Source organism: Gymnoscopelus braueri (assembly GCF_963280865.1).
Source record: "Gymnoscopelus braueri genome assembly, chromosome: 4".
Classification (NCBI taxonomy): domain Eukaryota; kingdom Metazoa; phylum Chordata; class Actinopteri; order Myctophiformes; family Myctophidae; genus Gymnoscopelus; species Gymnoscopelus braueri.
In genome coordinates, this window is record NC_137605.1 from 9,485,953 (window position 1) to 9,500,936 (window position 14,984).

General features: G+C 41.9%; 1 protein-coding gene across 1 annotated transcript in view; it reads left to right on the top strand.

Moving 5' to 3' along the window:
- The window catches only part of kcnn3 (potassium intermediate/small conductance calcium-activated channel, subfamily N, member 3), a gene marked incomplete at both ends in the record, with an annotated part of 110,353 nt that overhangs the window by 85,487 nt on the left and 9,882 nt on the right, over positions 1-14,984 (top strand). Inside the window, 2 exons of the mRNA XM_080425725.1 lie at positions 3,942-4,052; positions 14,855-14,982. Of these exons, the coding sequence (XP_080281851.1) occupies positions 3,942-4,052; positions 14,855-14,982 (239 nt within the window). The remainder of the gene's footprint in view (positions 1-3,941; positions 4,053-14,854; positions 14,983-14,984) is intronic.

Genomic DNA, 14,984 nt, shown 5'->3' on the forward strand with positions numbered 1-14,984 from the left:
GTACTTTAAGTATATTTTCATGACAATACTTCTGTACTTTTACCCAAGTAACATTTTGAACACAGGCCTTTTACTTGTAACAGAGTATTTTTATATTGTGGTATTGCTACTTTTACTTAACCCATTGAGACCTGGAACGCATCTGTGTCACTTTAGATTTCTTTGGCTATTCAAAAATAGCAGATATACAAGCTCATAGCGCGGCACCGAGTGCCGCGCTATGAGCTTGTAGATCTGCTATTTTTGAAAAATCTAGAAAAACTGTTCAAAAAACATTTTAAAGAATCGCCTCAGGTCTTAATGGGTTAAGTCAAATATCTTACTAGTACTTCTTCCTGTCGAAAACCACTGCCTTTAAGCAGTGGTGTGTTCTAGGTTTTTTTCAGAGGGCATATGATAATCATTCCCTGCACGACACGCTCGTGGTCAATGGAGGAAAGGGTTAGCAGAGATGGTAAAAGCACTCACTTGTTTTACTTTACGTAAAAGTAGGCTATCAATACTGCAAGACATAGAAATCTGTAGAAGTACTCTGTTACAAGTGAAAATCCGGAATTCGAAATGTACTTGAGTAAAAGTACAAAAGTATTGGTATCAAAATGCACTTAAAGTGCCAAAAGTAAAAGTACTCATTGTGCAGAAGTGTTGATGTTTCAGAAGTTCAAAATGTATAAAAAAATCTTTTGAAAATAGCGGATCTACAAGCTCACAATGCGTCGCATCGCTACGCATTGTGAGCTTGTAGATCTGCTAGTTTCAAATGGCTGAAGTGGTAAATGTATGTTTTGTAATAATTATCAAAAATCTACAAAGTAACTTGTGACAAAAGTTTTCAAATACTCCACTATAATTATTATAGTGGAGTAAAAGTACAATATTTGCCTCTGAGATGTAGTGGAGTATACTGCAGTAAAAGTATTGAAAATGTCGAGACATCGGAATAACTGTTAAAGGAGTAGTTCATCCAAAATATTTCTATGAAGCCTTGAATTCATGGAGATTGTTTTGTTTTTGTCAATAATGATGACCAGCGGACTTGCGGAGTCTCCGCTATCGCTCATTTTTATGACAGAGACATTACATTACATTACAGTCATTTAGCAGACGCTTTAATCCAAAGCGACTTACAATAAGTGTATTCAACGTACAGTAGGTAGGGAACGAAACTACTAATCACCAGAAGTCTTAACACATCGTGTGCCAGAGGTTTATTAAAATAGGGTACATCTAGTGCCAGCATATCTTCCATCCACTTACGCTGATATGTTGCGTGCTGTAGAAGCCCAGACGAGGACGCGCATGTAAACAAAGCCTGCGTGCGAGACGGCGGAGGGTCCCGACTAACGCCTGGAACAATAATATTTCTAACGCGATCCTCCATTGCAGAGTGATCGCCGATCGAAAACGGCTCATTTCCACCACGTTAAAAAGAAATAGGAGATATTAAGCTTTTAGTCAAGGAGTTAACTTTGGAGCGGCCGACCGGATCCACATCCGGCCTCTCCTTCTTAGAGACTCCTGGGATGATCCCAAAGTTTCGTTAGAGCGCCCCACGTGGGAAAAATATATTTAAAAAAAAATGGGCCAAAAACGGACCGGACCGTTTATGGCACATAACGCATAGCTTCTCAAAAACGGTCCGGACCGTTTTTGGCACTCAATGTGTTAAAGTGCATTCTCTTCTAAAACAAGCAACTAAGAGTATACCTAGCGCTATAAGGTAAAAGTGCAATATATCAGCTACCTACTTTCTTAATTGGATGAGACAAATAGGAAAATCAAATGAGCCAGAGCTAAAACCAATTAGTGTATCGAATAAACAAAATCCGATAAGACAAGAGCTCGTACAATTAATTGACAACAAGTAGGCAAGGCAAAGAGGAAGTGCAGTGTTTCCTGAAGAGGTGGGTTTTCAGCCTGCGGCGAGAGACGCTATATGCTATACCTCATTGTGCTATGTTAATGTGCATGACCTAGCTCCTACTTAATGCAGTATGTTAAAGTATACTGTATGTTAATGTATACTATATGTGCTGCTTCCTTAATGTACTGTACAGTATGTGCTATCCAGTTATGTTGATGCATATTTGCCATCTCATGTAATGTTTGTATTGAACTGTGCTCTCCCTAGTGTATGCACGTAAACTAAAGTGCATTCGTTGGACAAGAGAAAGGAATCATTTATTTCACACGAGGAAGTCTATACAGCAGTGGTTCTGAAACGTTTTTATGTTAAGGACCCCCAAAATGATATGTATTTGGCTGCGGACCCCCCATCTCAAAAATATCTTTTGCGCCAGGGATTTTTCAAAGCTGCCTTTCTGTGTGGAGTTTGCATGTTCTCCCCGTGTCTCCTAGGGTAGGTACCCTCACAAAAACATGCAGTAATCCTGGTCACTATACTGCCTCCCCCTGGCCAGCCGGGGCGCCTGATGGAGGGGAAGGGAACTGGTTGGAATAACGTGTTCCTTCCACGCGCTACGTCCAACCAGGGAAACTCTCCCCTGTCGGGTGACAAGAAGGTCAGTTGGCTCTCATGCATTGAAGGAGGCATGAGCTCGGCCCTGGCCTCCCTAGGTTGGCAGAGGGAAGGTAGTGCCCAGGATTACATAGACAATTGGCACTGGGTGTAAAAAATAGGGTTACAAAATCGCGGGATAAAAATTTAGAAGAAAAAAAATAGCTGATCTACAAGCTCATAGCGCGGCACTCGGTGCCGTGCTATGAGCTTATAGCCAAAGTATAGCCAAAGTATAAAATAAGGTTATGGTCAAAATGATTGTGACGCTATATTGACTGATTTTGCTGGGGACCCCCTGGTCCCCAAGGACCCCTGGGGGTCCCCGGACCCGACTTTGAGAGCCAATGCTTCAGCTCTCTTCTTTTACTTTCACCTCCCCTCAGGGGTCATCAACGGACTTGTCCATGATTGTGGATTTTCTCTTTTTTTATTTTTAATAAATAGATAAACTAATAAATACATTCTTCAGAATAGGTAGGACACTGATTTAATCATGCAGAATGACTTTCATTGTTTTAAAATGGCAGTATACAGTATACAATACATATAGGCTTAGGTCTATGTTTTTTCTGGGAACACTCATTTATTAATAAGTCTGTGGCATAAATAGAACCTTTATGAAAAATGTCCATCACATGTCCATGGGGTCTGCTTCCCTTCTTCTCTGTCTGTCTGTCTGTCTGTCTGTCTGTCTGTCTGTCTGTCTGTCTGTCTGTACAGAGACAGAAGACATACAGACAGACAGACAGACAGACAGACAGACAGACAGACAGACAGACAGACACGACAGACAGACAGACAGACAGACAGTTTTGGTGTAAGTTTAGCCAGCTTGGATGACTGACAGTTTCTCATTACAGAGAATAAGCTGCTGTCAGTCAGTTTTGGGCTTTTTTAATCAATCGTCAAAAAAACGTTTAGTGTCATTTTATGGATTTTATCTTCAACAAGCAAAGATGGCTAATTGTGTCAGTAGAAGTAGAAGACAATTGATGACAGTGGACATCGATGTAGAAATAATGTTTAATAGGACGGCGGAAGCCAGAATAATTGATTGATTTTGATTGATTTGTGAAAAGCTTGTTGAAAAAAAATACGGTTTTTGGTTAAACCCATTAAGACCTGTGACCAAATGCCTTCTAAATCTGTAGTTCTCACAATCAAGATTTTTCAAAAATATAAAAAAAACTTGCAGATGTACAAGCTCGCAGCACGGCACAAAGTGTTGCACTGTGAGCTTGTACTGTGAGCTTGAACGCAAAAAATCAAAAATGACTCTGAGATGCTTACAGGGTTTTAAGGGTTTAACGATTTTTTGATCTTTGTGAAAAGCTTGTTGAAAGATCGATGAAATACGTTTATTTTTTTCTATCTCTCTCTCTCTCTCTCTCTCTCTCTCTCTCTCTCTCTGTACCGGTAGGGGGCGGGGTGCACAGCTCTGGTGGTTGCCGTGGTTGCCAGGAAGTTGGAGCTCACAAAGGCAGAGAAACACGTACACAACTTTATGATGGACACACAACTTACCAAGAGAGTGAGTACACACACATGTACACACACACACACACGCGCGTGTGCGCGAGCGCACATATGCACACGCACACACACACGCTCACGCACACGCACACGCACACGCACACGCACACGCACACGCACACGCACACGCACACGCACACGCACACACACACACTTTAGCAATTTATTTATGTCCACATAAAATAATACGCTAAAAAGGCAAGTTTTGTTTGTTTCTTTATTTATTTGCGTAGGCACTTCGAAGTGGCACTCTAAACATTAAGGCATTCAGACAGAGCATTAAGACACATTGTAAAAGGGCATTTGAACATTATCTAAAAATAGTTAGAATAAAACAGAAACCATAAGAGAATGAATTTCAGTGGTGGACAAAGCAGTAAATATTCAAAAGTACAAAGGCCATTTTCTTTTTCAATATCAATGCCTTGCTGTATCGAAATATAGAACTCACTATACTTTAACCACTTAAACCCCATTAACCATCAAGGCCACTGTGGCGAAAGGTCATATCATGTTTGAGGGGCAGAAGGCCAAACTGAGTAAACTGAGGTACATTTCAATCACCAAAAAAGTAACAGTTCTGGGCATTATGAGGTTTACATCCAACAGAGACAACATTTATTTTGGCCCTAAACCATTCGAGGCTTTATAAACCAACAGTAGCATTTTGAAACCAATTATTTTACAGGGAGAAAGTTTAAAGATCTAAGAAGTAGACTGATATTGATTGCTCCACTTTCTTGGTATTAGTGTTCTGAATCAACTGCAGTCATCTGATAGACTTTTTATTTTTGTTACAGATTCTAGGCACAGGTTTTCTTTTCCAAATCCTGCTGGGACATAAGTCATTTAATCATTGGTAGCCTATATTCTATAAGGTGATAGTAGGTTGACTTTGTAATAGTGTTAAAGGGCAAGACCACTTTGGTAGAGGTTTGGGTTGTGTAGTTACCTTGCCATGATGTAACTCCAAAGATGGACAAGAAATAAAAAAATGATTGCTCCATTGATTAGGAATTGATAATAAAAAATATGAGAACAGCCAAGGTTGTAATGTTTTTCACTTTTCACTATTTTATTCGGCGATCTTTTTACCTACATAATTATGTAATATTTTCAAGCAAAGGACCTACACATGTCCGCTATCATTAACCACTTAAAGTTGATTGATAAAACAGGTTGTGAGTTATTAAACCTAAAGAGGACGCTGTTCTGATGTTACATTTTAAGCGCATATGAGACTAATTGTAACAGCATGAGTTGCTAATGTAACACTGCTAAAAAACAGCATTAAACAAATCGTTTTCAGCTTAAATCAATTATATTTAATCCAAGCAACTGTTTTACATTATTTTCATACCAAAGATGTGATAAGATAATGTATCATACATAAGGAATTCATTAAATATTACCGGATGGCAGTTTGAGTGAATTCCATGGGAAAATACATTGATTACACCTAAAAGATGCGTGTTACAATCGACCCGCTCTGCGCTCCACTGCTTTGGCTTTGTTTACAGAATAGAACTAACGTGGATAGCGTGTTAAAACGATGTAAACTGATGAAGAACAGATACATGCAGACAACCATGTGGGTTTTAGCTCAGCAACATTAAAGGAAATATTTGTTGACCAAAGATACTCAAGGTGACATGTTTTACTTACTTTAAGATAAATCCGTTTTTCTGCGATAACTCTCTCTAGCCTGGATGAAAATACTATTTACTTCCTGGGCACGTTCATTACAGCACTGGTCACATACTGACGTGATGGCATTGGCGTTGATGGCATTGACGAATCAAGAGAAAACGTGCATGTTGCAACCAAGACGCGTTACAATCGAACCGGTTCTCCCCTACATTGTACGGTAAAACAGCTCTCAAAGTCACTCTTTTAGCACGTAAACAAACACAAGCAAAGTTGATTCAGACAATATAGAACATCACCAAACCTAGTGCTGTTTTTTTTTTAATAAAAAAACTTGATTTTGCTATTTTTATTAAAAAGAAAACTCGGACTGAATCCGCTGATCCGGATCTTCAAATAGTAAAATCAGCAGGAAGTTGACATTTGTATAAAAAAAATAAACAGTACTGGGTTTGGTGATGTTCTATATTGTCTGAATCAGCTTTGTTTGTGTTCGTTTATGTGCTAAAATAGTGACTTTTACCTGTTTTACCTGCTGTTTTACCGTAGCATGTAAGTCAATGAGGAGCATATTTTGAATTATGAATTTCTAATCAATGGACCCTTCCGGGTCCATTTGGGTACACTCTCAGAGTTATGGGGGTCCTTGAACTTAAAAACGTTTGAGAACCACTAGTTTAATACTTTTACTCAGGACAAAATGAAGCATTTTCCTGCTTTATTCGGATAGCTACAGTGAGAGAGAGACAGGAAACAAGGAGAGAGAAATATATGGGGAAGGACATGCAGCAAAGAGCCCCCAGGTTGGATTCGAACCCTGGTCGGCTGCACAAGGACTGAGCTGTAATGGTATGCACTCTACCAGGGGAGCCAGCCGGGTGCACAAGGACGCAAATATCATTGCCGTCGGACAGAAACGTCCTATCTCCATGTTTTAAAGGTCAACCGTGTAACTTTTAGCCACACCAACGGACACAGAGGCACATGTAAAGGTCAAATAATGAAACTTTATTCAGGGGGATAATGTTACAAGGGAATCAGGGTGGGGAGCAGCCTGTGTAACATTTCATTTTTAAACTTCTTCCCGGTCGGAGCGAATTCCCAAAACAATAAAACTGAATAAAGTAGCATTCAGTCGCCCTCCCATATTGCCTAACTAGGGCGTTGTGGGCATCACTTCCTGTCGATTTGATCAGGTATCAGGGATCAAATCGACAGGAAGTGATGCCCACAACGCCCTAGGAAACTTATGGATAGAGGAGACAGAAACAACAATGTCAGGCAAACTAACACAGTAAATGTGCGACAGAGGACCAGTGAAGTGTAATCTCCTTATCTCCCAATGAGAGTGTTCCTCCAGAAAGGAGAGCCAGCTATGAATGAGTGTTGAGCTTATATAGTCAAATATTTGATCAGAACCAACTCAGCGCAGCTGTCTCCGGCCTGTCAGTCAACGCCTGCACAGGTGTCCTCACATCAAGCTGATTGAAAATGAAAATTGGAACATACCTCCCCTCAATAGGCCGCAGTGCTGAAGTGTCTGCCGTCCAGTGGGGGAAAGTAACTAAGTACATTTACTTAAGTACTGTACCTAAGTAAAATGTTGAGGTATTTGTACTTTACTTGAGTATTTCCAATTTCCAATACTTTTACTTCTACTCCACTACATCTCAGAGGCAAATATTATACTTTTACTCCACTAAAATTATTTGAAAACTTTAGTTACTAGTTACCTTGCAGATATAAATTATTATTACATTATTAAAACATACATTAACCACTTTAGCCCTATTTTATACATAGGCTATGTTTGAAAATAGCCGATTTACAAGCTCACAACGCGTCGCATCGTGAGCTTGTAGATCTGCTATTTTCAAACATTTTAGTACTTTTACTTTTGATACTTTAAAGTATATTTTGATGCCAAGACTTTTGTACTTTTACTCAAGTAACATTTTGAACACAGGCCTTTTACTTGTAACAGAGTCTTTTTATATTGTGGTATTGTTACTTTTACTTAAGTAAAAGATGTGAGTACTTTTTACACCACTGCTGCCGTCACTACGCTGGGCTGGCCCTGTGGAGACACTCACCTGATCGGTGGTATAGACCATATTCACACGGCGGCCATATTGGAATTTAACATTGAAAGTGCTGCCACACGGGGTGGCTACTTTCATTGACTTCATAGAAACATGGCCGCCGTGTGAATATGGTCTATTGGGGTGAGACTCTACAATGTCAGAGCCTTGTATTAGAGAGTTGCATCACCTCTGGGGCAGAAAACAGCGCCGGTCACGTGGTTCATGTAAACTCTAAAGGTCATTACGCACCGGCGATTATGCGAATATATATATATACGCAAAATTCGGACTCGTTCCGTATAAATAAAATACGCTTTTTCGCTTCGCTTCTTCACTTTTTCGCTCTGTGGAAGCTTGCATTGACTTTATACGTTTTTTAAAAAAAAAACGTATTATTCGCATGAAAAAATCGCCCCCGGTGTGTAAGGACCTTTAATAGTTACAAACGCTCACAGACTCCAGTGCATTCCGTAAACCTCCGGTTCAGGGCTTTGTCACTATTCGCCAATAGAAGGCTCTGTAGAAGACTGGCCCGGTGAAGTGAACAGAGGTGACGCAACTCTCCTGTTCTTTAGGAGATACATTTAGTGCCAGAGGTTTTTTAATACAGGGTACATCCAGTGCCACCGTTCTTACCGTTTACGCTGATGTTTTTAGAGCTGTAGAAGCCTCCACAAGGACCCGGATGTAAACAAAGGGTGTGTGTGCGATGGTCGAGGGTCCCGACTAACGACTGGAACAATAATATTTCTAACGCGATCCGCCATTGCAGAGTGATCGCACGTCGAAAATGGCTTGTTTTCACCACTGTAAAAAGATATGGAGATATGGCCGTTTTTCTCCACATCCTATCATTGGAGAGGACGGAAGAGACGTTTTTGGGCCCTTGTCACCATAGATATATATAAAGGCTAGATGACTCACCCGCGCTGCTGGCCAATGGAGTACGACGTGGCCACATGGCGGCCATCTTGCGACGGTCATTCATAACATTATGTCTATGGTGCATGTACTTTGAAATAACCATAGCGTGCTCAATTTTCATCCGATTTTTAAACGGTTTGGTGTGTTGCAAACACCAAAGATGTAGTTATGATACTGCATACTTAATGTTATAAAAAAACTACAACATGATTATAATTATAAGTATGCAGTATCATAACTACATCTTTGGTGTTTACAACACACCAAACCGTTTGAAAATCGGATGAAAATTGAGCACGCTATGGTTATTTCAAAGTATATGCACCATAGACATAATGTTATGAATGACTGTTGCAAGATGGCCGCGGTTGAGCTACGCTTGCGACACCCCCTTGAGCCATCTAGCCTTTATATATATATCTATGCTTGTCACATCCGTCCATTCCATTTTACAGGGACCTAGGATGATTCCTAGGTTGCGTTAGAGCGCCCCTTTTGGAAAAAAATTGCAAACACGAAGATTCTCGTTTATGGCACTCAACGCACACGCACACAGACAAGCACACACAACTCAACCCCTTGGTGAGAAATAATTGTTGGTTGGGTAAGAATGAGCCTCTAGGTGGGGTGGGGGGGGGGGACAGGACGATACAGAAATAGTTTTTTACCTGCTGCCGTTGCTCTGCTAAACAAAGATAACACGAGATGACGCACGTCACCCATGCGTTGCACTTAAGCTTTTTTTTTTGGTGTGCGTTGGGTGTTGGGCATGTGAATTTCAAAGGGTGCAGGATAAAAAAAGACATACAGTCCAGAAAAAGACTGGATTTATCGCACACCATTTGTTTTGTGCTGCCAAAGTGACTTTTATTGGTACAATAACTTTTGACCTGCGTGGCCTTTGTCACGGACATACATTGCACGTGGTACTTTGTCACTTGAGTCCATGTACACTTGAATTCTGTTTTTTGTGTGGCGATATTTGTTCTAAAGTATTTATTGTGACGCTTTGTTTCTTAAACTCTGGATTGCACACATTTACCCAACCTGGAGTTCTCTCTCTCTCTCTCTCTCTCTCTCTCTCTCTCTCTCTCTCTCTCTCTCTCTCTGTCTCTCTCTCTTCCCATCCATTATTATTTACTTCCTTCCATTCCAATTCCGAAAGTTAAATTAGCAAACCAATCAATAAAAAAAACACATCAATCAATCAAGCAAAAACACTCATATACATACTGTACACCTGCACACGCCCTCTCTCTCTCTCTCTCTCTCTCTCTCTCTCTCTCTCTCTCTCTCTCTCTCTCTCTCTCTCTCTCTCTCATCTCTCTATCGTCTCTCTCTCTCTCTCTCCGCTCCCTGTTCAATTTTTCATGCAGCTGAAAGGCCCATGTTTTAAAAATACCTTCATATCAAATATGTAGTTATGGTACATTTCTGGCAGAGGAAGAGGAGCAAGGAGGAAGATACACACACTACTTTATTTTGTTTGTTTGTTTGTTTTTTCTGTCGTATTTATATCGTGTCTCTGTCGGGTGGAAACCGGGTGTCCAAAACTGTTACTTTTGCTTGTAGATCTGCTACTTTTGATGCTTTTGTGTGACTAGTATGATTCTTTTGACAAAAACACGTTGAACTAAATAAACAAAGACAACCTTCAAATTAAAATCATCTGACAATGTAAACAACTACCATGTGCGTACTGCGTGTATGTGCATTCACCGGCGTGCTGTGTGAACGTTGTTTGGGCAGAAACATTGCTGATTTTCACAATAAAATGTTACCCACCCGCGTTTAGTTCAGTTCCACCGGGGGGGGTCATTTCTGGTGTCTATGGTCACATCTGTACATTCTCAGTTGAACACGACTTAGGGACATAAGGGAAATGTGCACTCTGTACAGTTAAGCGTGACTCAGGGAAATAATAAGGGAGACAACTCAAAAGTGCAACAATCGGACATGCTTGTTCTGTTACATTAAAGTCTGTCATTAAAGCTATATGTCAAGATACCACTTTTCCATGTCTTTGTCCAACATGGTGGGTGTCTAACCAACATTTTTTTATTAAATTGTTAAATTGGGATATTATCAAACATAAATATCAAACGTATGAGACAGTCTATACTTCCCAAAAGAAAATGCAGGTATTTAATTCTGAATTAAATGAATTCTTAATTAAATACATCCCCCAATCCAGCCAATACAACCCTGTATACCAATTTACGAAAGAAAAAAAATCTCTCAAACTCTCTTCATCTCTCCTCGCTGGTTGTAACAGAGCGTTTAAACATTAGGAGATAGTAAATAATGTAGCCATTAGCGTCAGCTAACATGTAGGAGTGCTTTTTAATGGAGGGAATAATAAACTGTTAAGACTTCCCCCTCAGGTGTGTTTACATCAACTTATCTGTACAGAGTGCATTCAGGGTAATTGCCAATGAAGTGCCAGGACATTTATTTCATTAGTGTCTGTCTCCCTCTCAGCTGTCCTACTGTCTGTCTCTCCTACACTGTCTCCCTCTCAGCTGTCCTACTGTCTGTCTCTCCTACACTGTCTCCCTCTCAGCTGTCCTACTGTCTGTCTTTCCTACACTGTCTGTCTCTCAGCTGTCCTACCGTCTGTCTCTCCTACACTGTCTCCCTCTGTCTCTCCAACTGTATGTCTCTCCTACACTGTATGTCTCTCAGCTGTCCTACTGTCTGTCTCTCCTACACTGTCTGTCTCTCAGCTGTCCTACTGTCTATCTCTCCTACACTGTCTGTCTCTCAGCTGTCCTACTGTCTGTCTCCTACACTGTCCGTCTCTCAGCTGTCCTACTGTCTGTCTCTCCTACACTGTCCGTCTCTCAGCTGTCCTACTGTCTGTCTCTCCTACACTGTCCGTCTCTCAGCTGTCCTACTGAGTGGGAGAGAGATTGCTCTTCAAAACTTAATGAGAGACCATCCAGCTAACAAGTCAGCCAGCCAGTCAGCCAGCCAGCCAGCCAGTCAGTCAGTCAGTCAGTCAGTCAGTCAGTCAGACAGTCAGTCAGTCAGTCAGTCAGTCAGCCAGCCAGACATTCATACAGGCAGGCAGACTGAAGGTGTCATCATTCATCATATCAGATTCATGCTGCTCTAATTAATCAGATGATAAATTACATTTCACACATCAATCTGCTAATGGGCCTGTGCATATTCACTGGACTCTTCAATAACCTGAACCGTCAGTAATGCTGATCACACACACACACACACACACACACACACACACACACACACACACACAGTCATTATAAGCTTGCCCTGCATTGCCTGGGGTTGTTGCGGGGAATTTCCACAGTAAACCTAGCCTGGGGTTTCGCTGGTGATTAATATCCTGTACGCGGGGGATCAAAGGTCGTCGTCTTCCTTGATAGGCCCACCAGACCCATGGGCTTTGCCGACTGGCCCAAACGTTGCACCATGTTTGTGACACTGAACCAATGATAAGTGGTAGCTCACATAATAATACTCAACAATGTTAACTCTCGTTAACCCATCGTGCAGTGGTGGGAACAGCAATGCATTGAAAAAAATAAATAAACATTCTATCAGGACAAATCCGCGGGACTGTAAAGACTAAACGGAAGCGGGGAGGAGGCGTCACATCGGCTTTATCGCTTGATCATTTTCAGAGCTTCCGTTGCTCCAGACTGTATGACGGAAGCATTTGAGACTGAGTCATATTTGATGAGTTTCGGTCTTTCGACCTTCCTCAGAGACTCTGAGGAAGGTCGAAAGACCGAAACGTCAGTCAACTATTACTTGCACTTGAAAAATAAAAGGCTTAAATTGTCCGTGTTGCTCCAGCGTTCATCTCTTCATGCATCTATTGTCCCTACCCTTGTGACGCACCGGACTGGCCATTTAAGGCTGAGGCGCAACAGTAGAATCCCTTTGTACTGAGGTTGAGTACTTTGTCCCATGCCATTTATTCCAAGGTCCTGTTATAATGGGGTCCGACTGGCCCCATTATATCTAACCCTAACCCTAACCTCACTCTAACCTAACGTTCGGAATAATGGGAGGTTATGAATTATGGACCCCCTCTGTCCACCACTGGGTAGTGGTGGGTGATTTGGGTTCAGCTGTGCGTGGAGATGTGTGTGGGGGGGGGGGGGGGGGGGGTGTCTCATGGGAGCTGTCAACAGGTTGATTGAGTGGCAGGTGTTTCCTCTAATTATATTCTCCTCTATATATAGTAGTGCGCTGTACCAGGGGTCTGGGCCTTAAAGGAGCATTTCACCCATTTTCAACCTATACAGTACTTGTTCCTCACTAATGATCATTATAACATGACACTATTTCTGACTCCTCACTCACTCTGTGTCTCAGAGGAGGGCAGTACTACTAAGTACTCTGATAACGGGTACAATGGGTCAAATATATTTTCATGACATATATTCACTGAAATGACAGCTTCCAGTGTATTAACCACTTGAACCCCAGCATGCCTAATATGGGGGGGGGGAACATTAGCCAACAATTAGCAGATCTACATAGCCTGGTAAACCCTCCCGGTCGTGTGAATTCACACGACGCCGGGGATGCGCCATGACGCTCACGGGTGGCAAACTCACACCAGAAGTTCGGTGAAATAACATTGGAGTCTATGAGAGCCGGCTGGACAGCTCATGAACAAACGTTATTTCTGAACGATTGCGTCCTTTGTCTGCCTGGGGTTCTGTGGCCCAAAGTCTCATGAAAGGGGTCGACGAAGAGAAGGGCTCCATCACACTGCAGACAGCCAATGGCGGACCAGCCTCAGAGTCTGCCACTGAGACGAGAGGTTATGTAAGCGACCTTCCAGCGCTTCGTTTGAAGCAAGAACGCCTCTGGCTCAAAATGTGAAGCTCTGTGTGTGTGTAACACAAGGGTGCGTGCGTGTGTGCGTACGTACGTGCATGCACGCAGTTGATGCTCGCTAGCTGCTGGGTTCCTTCATGCTCTCAGAGGGATAATTGTCTTTTGTTTAGCCGCTCAGCATCCCTTTGAAGACTCTCATTCAATATCCAGCAAGCTTTCTCCGCTGGTTTGTCACGGCCCCCCCTGCCTGCTGGAATGACATATTATCAGCCCTGCGGGGTCACATCTGGGGAGAGCCACGTGAAGTCATGCTGTATTCGTACAGCACGACGTCATACAAGGGCAGAGATTCTCAATCCTTTTCATGTCAAGGACCACCAAATTGATACCGCGCCAGTTTAGCTAAAGCAGTGCTTCTCAAACTTTGTCATGCCAAGGACCCCTAAATTGATATATATTTGGCCGCGGACCCCCATTTGAAAATGTTTTGTGCCAGGGACCCCCAGAAGCAAAGATATCAGTTAATTTTCACTTTAAAAAATATAAATATTCAAAGATGAGCTTGTATATCTGCTATTTTTGAATAGCCAAAGCTAAGTGGTTAAAAATGATTGTGACGCTATGTTAACTAATTTTGCTGGGGACCCCTGGTACTCCCTCAAGGACCACTGGTGGTCCCCGGACCACTGGTTGAAAACCACTGAGCTATTCAATAAGTCACAGACACGAGAGTGTTGTGCAGTGCAAACATTTACTGAAGGAATGACGGTACAATAATCACGTAATGTTATCATGACATAGGCGCTGTGAGCTTGTAGATCTGCTATTTTTGAATAGCCAGACAAAGCTACTTTATCATCAATTTTGAAATTTATGGGACCATAATTTACAAAAACGCATATCATGGTAATTGAAAGAACACTTTAAACTAGCGACTGAAAGCAATAGGTATTTATGACAATGTTTTACTAAGGTAATAAAATCAAGTGCAAAGTCCAGTCAAATACCCATTGGGTAATAATGGCATGCAAAGTCTTAATAATGGCATGCAAAGTCTGCATGCCATCAAAGAAGGGCAAATGGTGACACCTGTTGGGCCATCAATGAGAACTGCAGCACTTTTTAGTAATTTCCAGCGGCGAATGCTTGCCACTTGATAGTAACACAAACGTGTGTGTGTGTGTGTGTGTGTGTGTGTGTGTGTGTGTGTGTGTGTGTGTGTGTGTGTGTGTGTGTGTGTGTGTGTGTGTGTGTGTGTGTGTGTGTGTGTGTGTGTGTGTGCGTGCGCGTGCGTGCGCGTGTATGTGTGTGTGTGTTTCAGATAAAGAACGCAGCTGCTAACGTCCTCAGAGAGACATGGTTGATCTACAAACACACTAAACTGATGAAGAGGCTGGATCGCTCCCGTGTACGCAAACACCAGAGGAAGTTCCTTCAGGCAATACACCAGT